The 12,291-nt window shown below is 47.0% G+C and overlaps 1 protein-coding gene across 7 annotated transcripts in view; it reads right to left on the bottom strand.

Moving 5' to 3' along the window:
* The window catches only part of ADAMTSL3 (ADAMTS like 3), a 245,472-nt gene that overhangs the window by 84,940 nt on the left and 148,241 nt on the right, over positions 1–12,291 (bottom strand). For all 7 annotated transcript variants that reach the window (XR_006415544.1, XM_044438722.1, XM_044438720.1 and 4 more), the window contains 3 exons: positions 9,048–9,205; positions 4,928–5,039; positions 257–395 (listed from right to left, as the gene is read on the bottom strand). Coding sequence is in view for 6 of the 7 variants with exons in the window: in XM_044438722.1 (XP_044294657.1) it covers positions 257–395; positions 4,928–5,039; positions 9,048–9,205 (409 nt within the window). In the remaining variant the exon portion in view is untranslated. The remainder of the gene's footprint in view (positions 1–256; positions 396–4,927; positions 5,040–9,047; positions 9,206–12,291) is intronic.

Below are 12,291 nucleotides of genomic sequence, written 5' to 3'. Positions count from 1 at the left end.
GTTCTTCCCAGAGGTGTTACAGTACAATTCCCATAAAGACTGGGGGTTTACAGGAGCAGCAGACCAACTCCTCTGCGGGATGAAGGTGGGAGGGTGCCACGGGAGTGTGGTGGGGGCTCTGTAATTCACAACGCCCAGTTGCTGCCTTCTGTTGCTACCGCAATGACTGTCATCTTGCCAGTTATAAATAAAAGGGATTTAGCCAGGCCTCCGTGCCCTAAATACCAACTCCCATGCATACACTTGTAATACAAACCTCGAAGGACATGGATCCATATTGCATTCCTTCAGCTTGGGCTTGGGCTTCTTATTTTCAGGATAGTAATGGCAATACTGATCTGGCACAACTCGCTTCGAACGGATATCCAGGCATTCTGCGGAGTTCAGCTGGTAACCTATGTGGGGGCGTTGGGGAGAATATTAACAAACGGAAACAGCCATCCATCCCCCAGTTACGTGGTGCAGTCCCTGCTCTGTGTCTGTCCCTCCTCCCGTCTCCCATGCATGCCCCATTCATACCTTTCCCAGGTGAGATCCATATAAAATGTACCATTTGCGAAAAACACTCCCAAGTATTTCCATGTGCACGTGGCATTCGTGTACGCAGTCAACTAAGATTTCACCCACAGCACAAGGGCCCCATGGGTCCCAAAGCCTCTCCCGCCAATGACAACTTGACAAACCTTGGAACAGTCATACACATTCCACGGCCTCTTAGTAGCTGAGCCCTATGACTCTGGAGGACTCCATCTCATCAAGAGGTCTCTCAGCCAACAAGCAGGGCAGCATTAAAACTGTTGCCTACATGGATCCCACGTATGCTAACTACAGCACGTACATCCATCATTCCATGCCGCAAAGCTCAAACACCTTTTAACAGAGCTGAACGGATTTACAAAACCTGAGGCGCTCCTCTGATGGACCAGCTTTTGCAATCTGTGCATGGCCTTTAAAGAGCAGTGGATGGAAGAGCAGGTAGTCATATCAAAGGGCCCGAGAGAGGAGGTTGCACATAATTGTCCCTCGTGCTTTGATCAGACACCATGGCTTTGCGCGTTTGTTGGCTTGCTTATTGTTTACACCATCTTATTTGTTTGTTTGTTTGTTTGAAACATTTGTATGCTGCCCAGTTGTGCCACAGAACCTCTGGATGGCTCACAATTACAATTAATATTGGCTTGGATCTCCTTGTATCCCCCATCTAACAAAAATTAGAATAGGGCTTTCTAAGCTTTCCCTTCTGCAACACCCCTGCCCCCAGCAGCAACTGAAAATCTGCTCTTGTTGGCTGGGGGAACCACTGAGAATAGAGCAGGATATGGGGGATAATGCCATCAAGCAGGAGAGCAAAAGGAATTACCCCTCCCCCTGTGAACGGAGGAGCAGCTTCGGATCTCAGCCATGTCATTCTTTGGGCATTCTGGGTGGCTCAAGGGTTGCCCTGGGAATTTGGAGGTCTGGGTTCTACTCCTGCATGGGCTCAGTGGGTGATTTTGAGCCAGCCCCTGCTTGTCCACCTAACCAACTTCACAGATAAAATGGAGAAGAGGAGGGGGACCATGCGAACTGCTTTGGGTTCCTTGTAAGAGGACAAAAGGCAGGATGCAAACATAACAATAACGAGCAATTCTCTTTTATGATCAGCTGCCTTAGAGGCTTGTTGACAAACCAAAAGCTGGAAAGGATGGAGAAGAGTCAGATTTGGACAGCAAGTGAAACATTTTTTCCTAGAAGATCCAAGGTCATTAAAAGGGTACTTGGGTACCATGCTATTTCAGTGCAACAATCAGTTGCTCATTTGCAACACAATGCATGGGTGGCACCAAACAGCAAGGGGAGCCGATCCCTTCCCTGTACGCACACACGGTTACTGTTCAGCCTAACCCCCAGAGTTCTCAAGTTCTACTGACAGTACTCTCAGCTATCCGATTATAGAAAACACCGGGATACTGGGTCTGTCTGTTCCTGCACTTGGCAATTTTGTATGTATTCATCCAAAAGTGTGCTCCATCCCATTTCCTCATCTGTCTTCACAATTTTCCTTTTCCTTTTAAAAAAAGACTGCACAAAGTTGCATGTTTTAAACTATGCTTTTCTGCAAAATGCAAATTTTGTATGCGTTAATCCTAAGAGACATATTGGTATAAGCCTTTCATGTTAAAATACAGGGTTTTTTAAATACATTTTAACCTCAGCACTTTTTGTTTAATGTTTTGGAGGCAGGAACTGGATTGCCAAATTTTGGATAAATTCAAAAAGTGAGGATAACAGAGTAAATCGGAGTTGCCTTATTTCAACATGCAGACTGAATAAAATCTTTGCACATTCATAGTATCATCTGAGACATTCCAGTCTACTGTTATGGCTCATTCCTTGTAATTCCCCACACCCCCTTTGGCCTCCAGGCGAGTGATAATGCAGGAGTTGAATCCTTTCAGAATATGTAGACCTGCCTGCAAACACAGTCCTGACAGCAGGGGAAATGCAAAGAAAGTGGAGCTGTCAAATTTTGGGAATGCCCATGATCTTTGTGTCTGTATCCCCGAATCGTGTTCTGTGGCACCATTAGGCAAGGTATGCATTCTGCGGCTCCAAGAGCAGCACCAGAAACAATTCAATCAGGAAGCTAGGAGGAAGTGATCCAAAAACGCTGCTGAGTTTAAACATTACAAAAGCCACAAATATTTTTAGCAAGATTCCTCATAGCAGAGCAAAGGGAGATGGGAAAGGGAAGAAAGAAACCCTGAAAAAAGCCACTGGTGTAAATTGCACCTATGAGTCTGTCTCTTGGCTCGAGGGTAGGAGGAAAGGGAGAAGCTGATTCACGGGAACTGACTCCTTCACTTGGAAGGCAAGGTGGGAATGTTTTGTATGGGTTCTTAAGAAAGCAAGCAGACAAAATGGAGTCAAGAAATCAAGCCTTATCTACAGAAGAGATCTAAAACTCAACATCAAAGTGATCAATTATTGGTCTCCTAGCTAAGCCAAACTATCATCACATAGGGGAATAAATACTAGAAAAGAAGAGCTGAGCACCGAGCCATTGATGTGACTACACAAGCCAGCTCTGCTGAGCCAGCAAAAAACTTGGTGCGAAAAGAAAAATAAAAGCAAGTTGAAACATAAAATCTTAAATATTCAACACTTCGACCGCTTATTTAAATACAGCTGCATTTTATGGGACACGCAGGTTTTCTGAATTCCCTTGTGGTCCACCGCAAAGAACATGAACGGGCACGTCGAAGAACACCAAGTGGGGAATGACGGTGCAGTTCATCTTGCCATATTTCCTCCCCCCATTTTGTTTTTAAAACAATCATCTCCAAATATATCCAAGTCATTTATAAGCTGTTGAAAGAAGGCAAATGGAAGCTGACAATGATCCAACAACCTCACATTGAAAATATTTAAGCCAGGCGGAAATGGAACAAGAGTCCAGAAGCAAACACTGAACCAAGATCCTCCGGGTTTTGGTCTCCTCTCTCATAGCGAGATGATGCTTCACCATGGGCTAAACTGGCAGAGGCAGTGCTCTGCTGCACCAGCAGGTGGGAGGGAGAAGGGCTTATAAACAAGGGGTTTCTTGTTGTGTGGTCTGAACCTAGCAACATGGTTTGCTACCTATTCTGATTGGGTTCGGGGAACACAACAAGCCAGCCCTAGATTATTAGCAAATGGTCAGGTGTACTGTGTGAACTCAGTGAATGCCTTTGACCATAATGAAATCCTACCAGTAAAAACACCCAGACCCCAGGGAAGACACGGCCTGACCTCAGCCACCCACCTTGAAAGCGCCTGACTTGCTGATTCGCCTCAGCCTTCATGAAGCTGTTCTGCCAAAGCCACAGAACTGAGCAATTCTTCTCAACCCTCCACTAAGCACCATCCGCATGTCCTCCCAGATAGCTTGGACTGCAACTCTCAGCATTTCTGAACTCTGGCCATGCTGGACAGGGCTGCTGAGGTACAAAACACTTGGAGGGCACCAGGCTGGGGAAGGCTGGCTTAAAGAGGCCATAGAATAGTAGGGCTGAAAGGGGCCCAGGGGGCCCGACCCAATGGGACCCCCCCATCACAAAGGGACTGCATCCCCCTGAGGCTCACAGAGAGATTCCAGAAGCCTCTGTGGGATTCGCCTTCTCTGAATGGCCCGTTAGCACTGCATTTTGCCCTCCTGTTGGGCTGTCCCTAAGGAAGCGCCAAGCCCACCATGGGCAAGTACAAGAGAAACGGATCTGATGGGAACTCCAGGTACAGCAAGGGAGCCACAAAGATCAAAGGTGGCTTGCAAGCAGGTCACAACCTGCAATGCGGCAAAGTTCCATCCAAAGTGACCTCAGGCCACCCAAAGCTGTCCCCTCCTCAGCAACCCCAGAGGTAATAAGGGATGGCAACAGTAACTGCCCGTTCAGGACAGTTTCAAAGTGCTGAAAAGCTATATGATGAAACGCACTATAAGCAGTTAAATGCAATGCAGAGTCTTGTGGCATCATAAATACTTGTGAATTCATTCTGGCAAACCGATAAGCATCCGCAAAGGATAAGAGCAGAATAAACCTGATCATCTCTGTGCTGTTGTTGCTGCAATACTCTAAGACGCTTACCTCTCCATAAAGATAAATTCTTATTATTCCTTCCCAAATTTCAGCTGCATTTAGTTTGTAGAGGATGCTTGCAATTTGAATTTTGATAACAGCTACCCCAAAGTGTAGCACTAGTGTATCCATAAGAACTTAATGTGCTACAAATGTTGGCTCTCTACACATTTTTTAAAACTGCAAAGAGGGAAGGACCCACTGTTACAACACACTACACATTTATAGCATTAAAAAAGAAAAGAAAAACCCCCCTCACAGTTAGAACGCTGTAAATCCGCCACTTAAACTCCACAGCTGCACAGATCTCCCGAGCCACATGCATTACTCACCTCCTCCACACGTCACAGTACAAGGGAAGAACTCCGTCTGTCTCCACTGATGACTGATGGGTTGATAGAAAAAGAACTGCACCACGCTGTCTTTGGGGACAGTATACCTGGCCTGAAGAGAGTTCCATTAGTGCACACTTGCACACAGTGCACCAGCACTCTACGGCCTGCCACAGCACAAGTCACGCACAACACGCTGCGCAGAAAGCCGCGCGACAAAAGGGACGGGGGAATAAAATTACGTGAGCGGAAAAGCTGGAGTACCGCAGAGGAACACACATTTCTGGTGCCTGAGCATTTGTTATCTTCCTGCCAACAACACCGACCTAATTCACAGCTTCCCACTGGCATTCTTACTCGTTGGGTGGTGGAAGAAACGACACAGGCCCCTTCCCTTTCGCAATGCAAGGGATCTGGAGGATGAAGCGAGCGCCCCCTGCATGGGCACCCAAGCCATGTGGGGAAGAGGAGGCCATATGGATTGGGCAGCCCTGAGGTTATGGTTACGCACTGGGCACCCATTCCAGAGACGCGATCTTTTACCTGCAGCGAAAGGGGCACAGCAGGTCCTCCAACACACAAAGAATAGCACTGCCACGGCTAGCAGCTTCCTAGGGGGCCTTAGGTCTGTCGTTCCCTCCATCTATTAGGTCACCCCTTAAAGCAGGGCAGGAGAAAAGTGAGTCCACGCATTGACTGAATGTTTGCTCTCGTATGGCCATGGCCCTCTGCTTGGGCCATCCGAGGTTGTCCTGCGAGGCTTCAGGTGCCCCCAGTGACAAGGAGCAGTGGCTGCCCTTCGTCCGCACCCAGGACAGTCCATCAAGCACCTTCTCCTGGCTTGCAAGGGCTGGAAAGAGTCTTGATTCTCCACCTGAGGAGACTCTGTGGAAGTAAGTTGCTCTTGTGCTTAGCCATCAAGGTGCTCTAGCTTATGTTTATTAGACTTGCAGTTCCAATAAAATGTTCTTAATCACATTTTAATATTCTATCTTTGCCACACTGTGGGTTCATATGTGAGTGTGTGTGTGTGGTGGGGGGGGCGTCAACAGAATCCTATAGATGCTTGAACCACACAATGTCCCTCAACTCCCAGCATTCCCCAGTCTGAGCATCTTTCTTTCTTGCCTAAACAAGCATACGATTGCACCCTACAGATCGCCTCTTTCAACAAATGGGTTTGAAGCCATGATCCTAATGCACACTCAGTTGGGAGTGAGTCCCACTGAAATCACTAGATCTTAAATCCTGAATGAATTAGTTTAAAGTGGAGCTGGGCCTGTGCAAAACCTCTCCCCATCATGCCAAACCAAACTCCCTCAGCAATTTAAACTAGCTATCAGGTTACCCCACTTGCATATTTGGACTACTATGGGTAGTAAATTGTGCTGAACAATGGCTTCTCCTCTTGCACTCCAGGACTTAAGTGACTGCTAGGGAAGCATTTGCGATGTGGCTTAGCATCTTGGGGATAACAGGAGGTGTATAATCTGTAAGAATATTAGGAGTTTAAAATCCTGGCAAGCTGCAGACATTCCTCTTAACTAGTAAATCTGTTTTCCTGGTATTAGGGCAGGATTAAAGAGCACCATTCCACCTGGGCACAGCATCTACACACAAACCATATGAAAGATTGTATCATCACAATCTTTTAGACATTTTGCAAAGAGACTCTCAAACCAGCTGGCACTCTTTCTTTCTTCCTTCCAAACTACAACAGGCTAAATTACTACTATGCTGTTGTACATATCTGAAATAAGAAAAAAAGGACTCTAGTTTATCTGGCTTCTTTTATGGAGTTTGTCCATGTCTTATTTGGTCTTCTTCCTCTCCTTCTGCCTTTGATGTTCCCTAGCATTATTGTCTTCTCCAGTGAGTCTTGCTTTCTCATGATATGCCTGGAGTATGACATCTTCAGTTTTGTCCTTTGTGCTTCTGAGGAAAGCTCCGGCTGGATGGATCCCGTTCATCTTTCCAGCAGTCCAGGGTATTCTCCACCAATACCATGTTTCGAAAACATCATTTTCTTCCTGTCAGCTTCCTTCCCTATCCAGCTTTCACCTCTCCTGTTTTGTTGGAGCTAAATAATTAGAAGCTGATAAACATCTAAGGAGCACCCAATTTTCATGTTTAGAGTTCAACCTGAGGCATACTTAGACCAAAAATATTTTTTTAAAAATGGCTGGCTGGGGAGTGCTGGGGCTCAGAGTGCTTTTTTCTGTCTCAACATGCAACAGTCTGCACCCCAAGTGTCAGTTTGTGTTCTTCAGGTGCGTCTGTTCTGAGTTTACGGGTGTCTTGTCTTCTCCCCTTGAGTCTCCCGCATGGTGCCTGAACTCTCCCGCCACTCTCATACTTCCTGTGCCACTGCTCTGTTGCTTGTCTGAGCTCTCCCTTCCTGGTCCGGTATGCAAAATGTGTATAAGATATAAGAGACATGAGTCAGCCCATCCCATTGCTTTGCTTTTTAAATGGTGCCTAACTGATTTCTTGAAGCGAGACCTGTGGGTCTGCAGCTGCCTCATTCTCAAGCCAAGCACTGCCTCCCTTTGCCTTTGCCGTCTGCACTGCTGCGTTGCTGTCGCTTCTGTCACCAGTGTGGCTGAAAAGCGAGGGCGGCTCTGACTGCAGAAGCACACGAGGCACAACCAGCACTGAGGGTTGCCGTGGACTTCCATACTCTGGACAATGCTACAGAGGGGGCCTTTTCCTTCCTCTCACCATCTGCACGTCACTATACGTTGCTGATACAGTGAAAGCCAGCAGGGCATACTGGTTCGAGCACTGCACTGGGACCCGGGGCTTCCCCCTTCCAGTCCCTGCTTGGCCATGCATCTGACCAGGTGACTTTGGGCCAGTCACTGACGCTCAGCCCAGAGTGCTTACAGGTTGTTGTGAGGATAAAGTGGAAAGGAGAAGGGGTCTGTAAGATGACTGAGGTTCCATGTTAAAACAGGTGGAATATATAGTAAACAAGCAAATACCTCTAAAAGATGTCAAGGGGTAATATCCCTGTAAGCCACCTGAATGGAACAGGTTCCTTTCCTGAAAGACTGCCTCCCTGGTAGGGCAGAACCTTTTCCCTCATTGACGGCTTGGGACAAAGGGCACCACATATGTGGAGGCAGGCGAAGAACCGCTTCTGCTCAGGCCACTTACCGGGATCTCATTCCTTAACATCCTTTAGGGATTTAAAAGATAACAACCAGATACTGAAGATGGAACTCAAATACTTTGGCCACCTAATGAGAAGGAAGGACTCCCTGGAGAAGAGCCTGATGCTGGGAACAATTGACGGCAAAAGGAGAAGGGGACGGCAGCGGATGAGGTGGCTGGATGGGGTCACTGAAGCAGTCGGTGTGAGCTTGAGTGGACTCTGGGGGATGGTGGAGGACAGGAGGACCTGGAAAATGTTGTCCATGGGGTCGTGATGGGTCGGACATGACATCACAACTAGCAACAAACGTGAATTGCAGCTGGAAAAAAACTAGTAGCCACTGAAGCTGGAATGAATGTATGTATTTGGAGTGATGGGAGGGGAATATTTTCCCGGAATCTGTTGTGGGGCAAGTTAAAGGGCGTCCCAAAGAGGTCTCCCATCCCTGTACTGGTGTTGTGGCAGCATCCTTGAATACGCTGCGGGTGCACTAACGAAACAGAAACCGCAAGCAGGCAAGTCCCTTCTCCCAGAAGTATCCAATCTAAGTTTAGGCCATAGAAGCAAGAAAAGATGGCTGTTATTGCTGGCTGATGGATGGCTAATAAATACATAAATGAAGGCAAACCACCCAGAATCCTCCTGGCCCTCCAGGACACAGGTGATACCAGAGCACCAGATAAGCCAGGATCCACTCCAAGACTGGCTGCATTTATGCCATCTGCACAGCTTGGCTCACTGACAGAAGCCACCAGTTTCCACCCTTGTGGAGCCAGACTGAGGTTCGTCAGCCTGGGTTGCAGCCAGACTTTGTCCCACTTGCTCAGTGGGCCTAAGCACCCGAGACCTTGTAAATCCTAATTCGGTTGGGTGTTTCTATCCTTTCTTGTTCTTCAGCCAGCCAATTGTCAAGCTTTCTAGACTGGGGAAAGAAGGCCATAAAGCTAAATGTACACATCTTACCTTGATAATGAAGTCTGCACCAAGAGGACCTGGGATTTTTATAGTTTCTCTTTCAAAGCCCTTCTGAAATTCAACAGTCGTGTTTTCAATGACGAATGTTCCAGAGGCACCAAAACTGTGTTCTCCAGTGTCTCCCTGCAGCGTCTTTGATTCAATCACTGAAATTGGGGAGTGAGGAAATACACACACCGCTCATGATGAATGTTTGTAGAACAGAAGACTCCTATTATTGGCTCACAAAAACTCAGGTTGCAAGAATGGATACACACAGAGACATAAGAAGGCAGACAGTCGTGCATGCAGTATTTTTCAGCAGTAACAACAGCTGCCAGATGACAGGGGATTAACCAGAATTGCCATTTAATCTAATCCTCTGGAAACAGAATGAATTGCCACACTGTGTATCTCTCATAGAAGCCAAACTGTATTTTCATGTGCTAGAAATAAAAGCAGATTGAGTGTCAGTTTGTGGCCAGCAGATAAGGGGGAAATTAATTATCTTGCAGGGGCTTACAATAAAAAAGGCATTAAGAAAGGTAAAGTATTGCACCCATGGAGCAAAGAGTTCAGTTTAGCTTGTAGATCTCTTCCTACTCCCCCTGCCAAACATAATTGAAACAGATCCTGTTCTCACTAGTTAGAAGGGGCAAAGAGCACGTGTGTATGTGTGCGGGTACTTAGACTGGTGGGATGCATCAGATCCGTGAATTGCTGGCAAATAATGGATAACACACCAACCCATCCACAGCTTGGCGGCCTAGGAGTTGCAGCCCAAGACTGGAGGTCTCAAAGCACAAAGTTGATGGAATTTGCCTCAGAATCTAGTGCAAGTCAAGAATCCTTTGTGAAAGGAATCTAGTGTAGGCTAAGAATCCTTTGTGGAACTAGGCTGGTGTCTCCATTTGGTGAAGACACTCAAGATGCCCAAAGATCAGTGAAATATAAAGGCCGCAGCCTGGGTTTAGGGTTGCTCTGGAGGCCAAAGCCCCTCTGGCAGCTGACCTAGTTCTTCCCCAACTCTCCATCCTGGGGATGCCTGGGATTGAGAAGGAAGTCTGCCCCCTACACAATACCCTGATGGCTCCAACAGCAGCTATACTCACCTGTCACACCTCCTACACACACAGAACAGTGGGAGCATGGCTCTCCATCTCAAACACTGAGATATCACCTGCCAGAAGACCTAGATGTCTTGTGGAAGGTGGGGTGCCTCTTATGCATCACCTTGTCTGAGCACCAGGAGGGAAAGATCGCTCTGAGCCACTGGTCCATGGCCATGAGGTGCAGCAGAGAAGGGACTCCTCCCCTCTGGAGGAGGCAGAAGGCCCCGCAACACCTCTGGGATGCCAGTGAAGGTGAGGCCCCCACCCACGCAAGGCTGCAACAAGCTCCCAATCTTGTTTTGAAGCAGTTTAGGAAGCCCCACCCAGTTATAGAAAAGTGAATGCTTTAAACTATGCATATTAATTAACAAGAGTTAATATATCACACACACATTGTACGGATGATTCATATTAGCCCTTGAAAGATGGCACCCAGTTCTAGGTTTGCTCCCCAAAATTCAAAGCATTTTCCTGGCAGGAATCTGTGCTAAGTTTTCCACCTACTCTGGAGACTTCAAAAAATTATTACTTTACTTTTGGACTGGTCAAAGGCTGGTCAATAAGGACTCTGCTGGTATTCATGAACTCAGATTCCGGTCCGGTGGGCAACCCATCAAGCAAGCTCAAGAAAAATTTTCTGAATAGCTAGCAATTTGCCTTTAGTGCATTATTCAGACAGAATAGACCTGTTTTGATCTTTTGACAGAGCTGAAAAGATTTGTAGAGTAATAAGTAACAGGCAGTTCTTATACGACAGAAAGTGGTGGGAGCCTTAGGTGTAGCTGTTGACGAGCCAGGAACGCAGAAACCTTGGCCACCAAGCTGTCACTTTGCCCACAAAGAAAGACACAGTGCAACCTAAACAGCGCAGAATCCGGGCAAGGCTGTTGCTGCTGTTTTGTCAAGGCAGGTCCCTATGCGACTGATGTGGGAAAGGCACACCTTCCATTCCAAAGGCTGCCCAGATTTCTGCAAAGTACTGATTACTCAAATTAGAGAGAAATTTGCCCCCACCGAAAAAGTAGTCAACAGATCTCAGTCTACCATGCATGCCTGACCCAAAGCACAATGTGCAAAACACAATGACCTCCAACCCTGGAATCAGTTCTCTCATTATTCTTGCATTCAGATTTAAAAAAAACCCAGCACAGTCATATTACACATGGTCCCGTCTTTTACGCCAATAACAGGAAAAGTTCCTGCTTATGCAACAGATCATGCAGGACATTCTTCCAGGTGACTCCACAGTTTTCTGCTCTCATCTTTGACCTTTACCTAGGGAACTTTTCGGGGCTCTTCTTTTAGGCTGGCTGAAATGTAAGCACAGCACGGGATGTCCCCTCCACCCTCTTGGACATGCAGCAAGTCAACCCAAGATGCAACCCATAACCCATAATCAGCTCCACCACAGGTTCCTTAGCATGTCATGAAAAACACAGTACTGGACTGTTTAGGAGTTAAACCACCCAGGAATTAACCCCGTGGCTTATCACTGGGGAAACTGCTGCATGGTGCAACCCCTAAAAACCCAGTAGTCTGGGGTTCTTATGACAGGCTAAATGACCTGTGACAGACCTGACTGTAGGCAGCTAAAGAATATTCTCTCCCATTCAGGTCTGACATCCCTTGGGTTATTTAACCCATAGGCCACCATGCCATGCGATCTGAAAAACTGCCAGTCCATTAACACTATTTGGTCAAGTCCAGGACTCCGAGACCAAACATTTGCTCACAACAGCCCACACTGATGGTCTCAGCTCACTGCAATCTGGTAGCAAAACCATGGCAACATCTTTCCATTCCAGGTGTAACAGCAAACTGTGGTTTGATCAAAACTGCAAGTTATTAAGCCTTGCACAGGGAGAGGACAGAGCAAGGGAGGGGAAAGCAGAAAGGAGCGTGCAAAGCCCCAGCTTCATCCCTGACCCTTCACAACACGGTTTAGATTAGAACTAGAAATGTAGCGTATGAATGCACTCAGCGAAGCAAGACAATCAGTAAAGGAAGTGGCTGTGATGCACAAAAGGGCGACTTTGATATCCTCAAGCCGATGGAATTATTCATTACGAACTGTGAGCAGCCTTTGCTATCAGTAAAATTGTGCCAGTCTTGTGGTTTGCCTGCCACAGCGCCTTGCAAAA

Source organism: Varanus komodoensis, unplaced genomic scaffold (genome assembly GCF_004798865.1).
Source record: "Varanus komodoensis strain SLA01 unplaced genomic scaffold, ASM479886v1 scaffold33, whole genome shotgun sequence".
Lineage (NCBI taxonomy): Eukaryota > Metazoa > Chordata > Lepidosauria > Squamata > Varanidae > Varanus > Varanus komodoensis.
This window is presented reverse-complemented; position numbering and strand designations above follow the sequence as displayed.